The following is a 5000-nucleotide window of genomic DNA, read 5'->3' as shown; positions in this document are numbered from 1 at the left end:
TAAGTCGCAGTTTTTTTCATAGTTTGGCCGTGGGTGCGACGTATACTCCAGAGTGACTTATGTGTGAAATTATTAACACATTACCGTAAAATATCAAATAATATTATTTATCTCATTCGCGTAAGAGACAGAGAAAATGTCCGCAATCGTCACACACACGTCATTAATCGTCACTCACACGCCAACCAATAAGAATTTGGTGGGGGAGGGTCATGGCAGAAGTGCATTGTGGGTCATGGTATAGGTATACTAACTGCTATATGCTATACGCTACTGCCGGAGCTATTAAAATGGATCACATCAACATTGGCGGTAACTTATAAAAACTGAGAAGGGCTGAACTAAAATGGCACCGAAAAGGAAATCATATACTGCAGATTACAAGCTGGACGTAGTGAAATATGCAGCAGAGAACGGCAATCGAGCAGCAGGAAGAAAGGACGCTAGCGGGGCGCATACCAGAGGCGACACCGGGGAGGAAGATTTCATCGGATTTAGCGATCGGGAGTGACAGATTGTTTGGTAAACGTATAGTATGTTCTATATGTTATAGTTATTTGAATGACTCTTGCCATGATGTGTTGCGTTAACATATCAAGCACGTTCTCAGTTGGTTATTTGTGCATCATATAACGTACACTTATTCAGCCTGTTGTTCACCATTCTTTATTTATTTTAAATTGCCTTTCCAATGTCTATTCTTGGTGTTGGATTTTATCAAATAAATTTCCCCCAAAAATGCGACTTATACTCCAGTGCGACGTATATATATTTTTTTCCTTCTTTATTGTGCATTTTCGGATGGTGCGACGTATACTCCGAGCGACTTATAGTTCGAAAAATACGGTAATTGTGATTTAAATATGATTCTAAATAATTGTGATCATTATATTGGCCATAATCATGCATACCTATGTGTAAGAGTAGAGCTTATATATGAACACTATTTTTACGGACTAAAAGTGCAGTTTCTTCTTATGGCCAGCAGGTGCCATCTTCCACAATTGTTACATTTGTTTATCTGTTATGTTTATGAGGTGCAATTTTGCACATTTATTTATGTTATTATTTTGTTTCTGCTGTATTACTTTGTTTATAATGCTTGTGTTGTTTTCATATGCACATTTAATTTCTACTTGAGGTACATAAAACACAGTGTTCTTATCTACAATGTTTCTTCTACAAAGGAAAACATTTTGAATGTGTTGTTTGTGTTGTTTTTTTTTAAATAAAATTGGTTAAAAGACTTCAGTATACTTCTTGAAAATTGTAAGCACATATAAAAATACCACGATAATAATGATAACCTTAATAATTTTGGTCACAATAACCGTGATAAAAAAATTTCATTCCGTGACATCCCTAGCCGTGACATGTGTTTATATGTGCTTTCAGTGCTGCATGTGTTTTTTATGATGTCAAACTAGCCCCCCTCAGAGGGGATAGTTTGGGAGCAGCTTACCCCCCTCTCCCTCATGTTTACCTTTACTACACCAGAGGGCGACCCATTAGTCTTTCTGTCCTGTATTCCCCAGTAACTGTATATTGTATGTCTGCACTTGGAATTTTGTTCTAGAAATTCATTGTGTTTCATTTTTTAAGTGCAATGACAATAAAGTGCAATTATATTCTATAATTTTTTTAACAGAACCAAATTGACGTAAAATAACAAATGTATTTTTACCCACACCAAACTGTAGAAACTAATTAATAATAATGAACTTTTTTTGGTTTAACTTGTGGCGGCCATCATAAGTAAATGAATATAATGGAAAACACTAAATGAGTGCTGTCAAACAACTTTTTTTGCTACCGACGATATCAGCTGCAAAAAATCTTGACCACTTAAGAAAAGTTTATAGAGCTTGGTCTCATCAAATTGAATGACATTCTGGAACCTGCAGCACCACTTAGAAGTGGCCCGCCAGACAAAAATTAATGTATGGGAAACACTGCACAAATGCACACACGTCCACACAAAAACGTCAGCATTAGTTGATTCATACTTGGCCTTTTTGAGATGGCGATCTGGCGGTAGCTGTATTCTCAGTCTGAAGTCTTTCTCCTGTGTAAAAAATATAATGGAAAAGTTGCATTGGCCACTCTTATGTCCATACACATATTGGTCATCTTCAATGTCATTGTTGTTAACCATTAGTGTTCAGTTTTTTGTTGTTGTTGCTTGAGACAGATGTTTTTACAACTAACCCATCCATCCATCCATTTTCTACCGCTTGTCCCTTTTTGGGGTTGCGGGGGGTCGCTGGAGCCTATCTCAGCTGCATCGGGCGGAAGGCGGGGTACACCCTGGACAAGTCGCCACCTCATCGCAGGGCTTTTACAACTAACGTTTGAGGAAAGTTTGTCAACTGTCGTGAGAGGGAGCTTATATTTTTACTTCATATAAATGTAAGTTATAATAACCAGCAATTACTGGGTTGCAAGCACATACATGACCTAGAGGCCCTTCTGAGATGCACTTTGGGGCGGCATAGCTCGGTTGGTAGAGTGGCCGTGCCAGCAACTTGAGGGTTCCAGGTTCGATTCCCGCTTCCGCCATCCTAGTCACTGCCGCTGTGTCCTTGGGCAAGACACTTTACCCACCTGCTCCCAGTGTCACCCACACTGGTTTAAATGTAACTTAGATATTGGGTTTCACTATGAAAAGTGCTTTGAGTCACTAGAGAAAAGCGCAATATAAATATATAATTCACTTCACTTCACTTCACTTCACTTCACTTCACTTCACTTGGAGGTGAGTAGTCCAGTATGGTTACTGTTTATTTACCTTTTACCTATTTGGACGTATTCTGAGATTAGAGTGAAAAATATATAAGCCAAATATCATGAAAAATATCTGAGTGGGTGATGAGGTGGCAACCTGTCTTTTGGGACCTCAAAAAGGGACAAGCGGTAAAAAATGAATGAATGGATGGAATTTTCTTGAAATTCAACACCATCAAAGTGGACTTTTCAAGCTATCTGGTCAACCACAATACAAAGAGTTAAATTACAAAAGTATGGAAGCACCTTTTATTTACATCAAGATGCACGCACAAATTAAGCAGTAAGCCATTAAAAACAATGTGGGACTTATTTGTGCATTTGTAAGTAATATTTTGATTGACGTTAACAATAGGGCTGTAAAATCGATTAATTTAATTAGAAAGTAGCTTTGATTTACATTACATTGCTCTGATTAATCGTTTGCGTGTAACCAATAAAAAATGCATCAAACCTGAACCGCATGAAGTTCCTGGAGAGATTTTTTCATTTATTTATTCAATGACCACATGTTAAAAGTGAACCTTCAATGTTGATGTGTATTTATTAAAACTAAAGAATTAAGGTTATGGCAAGCAGAAAAATATTTTATTTATGTATTTTTATTTAGGTATTTTCCCTAAAATATGGATTGAGGCTATAAAGTGTGTTTGCTCTAATTTCTCAATTAATCAAACAAACTAATCAATAGATTACGCCAGGGGTGCTCATTACGTCGATCGTGAGCTACTGATCGATCGCGAAGGGTGTGTCAGCCGATCGCCAGCCAGGCATTGAAAAAATAGTCCTAAAAATTAGCGATCATCAATCTTCACTACGACGCCATTTTCGTCACTTGATTGACATTCGCGGCACCCGAGGATCAGTATTTTAAAAAAACAACAACTGACAGGAAGGGGATGGTTTCCTGTTGGCCCCGCTGTGGACTGGACTCCCGCTGATGTGTTGGATCCACTGTGGACTGGACTTTCACAATGTTATGTCAGACCCACTCGACATCCGTTGCTTTCGGTCTCCCCTAGAGGGGGCGGGGGGGGGGGGGGTTACCCACATATGCGGTCCTCTCCAAGGTTTCTCATAGTCATTCACCGACGTCCCACTGGGGTGAGTTTTTCCTTGCCCGTATGTGGGCTCTGTACCGAGGATGTCGTTGTGGCTTGTACAGCCCTTTGAGACACTTGTGATTTAGGGCTATATAAATAAACATTGATTGATTGATTGATTGATTGAGAAACACGTTTTATTTCAACAGATACAGTATATATACACAAGCCCCAAACACAGTTAAGTTGGCACGTTGTGTAAATCGTAAATAAAAACAGAATACAATGACTTGCTAATCCTTTTCAACCTATATTCAATTGAATAGACTGCAAAGACAAGATACTTAATGCTCAAACTGGTAAACTTTGTTGTTTTTTGCAAATATTAGCGCATTTGGAATTTGACGCCTGCAACATGTTTCAAAAAAGCTGGCACAAGTGGCAAAAAAGACTGAGAAAGTTGAGGAACGCTCATCAAACTAAGGCTGAAACGACGCGTCGACGTAGTCGACATCATCGGTTACGTAAATACGTCGACACCGTTTTTGTGCGTCGACGCGTCGCATATTTACGTCACACTACCGTCATGGCGGACCACAAAGCAGACGGTGCGAGCGAGGGGGAAAAAAATCACGCCAAAAGTCGTCAAAAGTGTGGGAGTATTTCAATAAACGGCCTAATAATGTTGTTGTATGCACACTGTGTCGAGTGGAAATGGCCTATCATAGCAGCACAACGGCTATGAACGAACATTTGAAAAGAAAACCATCAACCATCAACTAGTCAATCGTCCGCGTGAGCATACGTTGTCATCATTACACAAAAACATGAATGTGTCATTTATATCTGCTAGGGGTGTAACGGTAAGTGTTTTGTATTGAACCGTTGCGGTACAGGGGTTTCGTTTCGGTACGGGGGTGTACCGAACGAGTTTCTAAGCTAAAGCTAAAGTGTTAACAAGCTGCTTTGCTCCTTCTGCTTCTGTCTCAGCACGCAGCATTGTCCCACCCACACAACCATCTGATTGGTACACACAAAGCATTATCAGCCAATCAGCAGTGCATATTCAGAGCATTAACAGCCAATCAGCAGTGCGTATTCAGAGCGCATGTAGTCAGCGCTTCAGTGTGGAGCAGATAGGTGTTTAGCAGGTGAGCATCAGGCAGCGGACTC

At 39.7% G+C, this 5000-nt stretch overlaps 1 protein-coding gene across 1 annotated transcript in view; it reads right to left on the bottom strand.

Annotated features, from left to right (window-relative positions):
- The window catches only part of fancl (FA complementation group L), a 123645-nt gene that overhangs the window by 116257 nt on the left and 2388 nt on the right, over window positions 1-5000 (bottom strand). Inside the window, exon 2 of the mRNA XM_062058887.1 lies at window positions 2007-2065. Coding sequence (XP_061914871.1) covers window positions 2007-2065 — 59 coding nt within the window. The remainder of the gene's footprint in view (window positions 1-2006; window positions 2066-5000) is intronic.

This window comes from Entelurus aequoreus, linkage group LG09 (assembly GCF_033978785.1).
Source record: "Entelurus aequoreus isolate RoL-2023_Sb linkage group LG09, RoL_Eaeq_v1.1, whole genome shotgun sequence".
NCBI lineage: Eukaryota > Metazoa > Chordata > Actinopteri > Syngnathiformes > Syngnathidae > Entelurus > Entelurus aequoreus.
The sequence above is the reverse complement of the archived record's forward strand: the minus strand, read 5'-3'. Positions and strand labels throughout refer to the sequence as shown.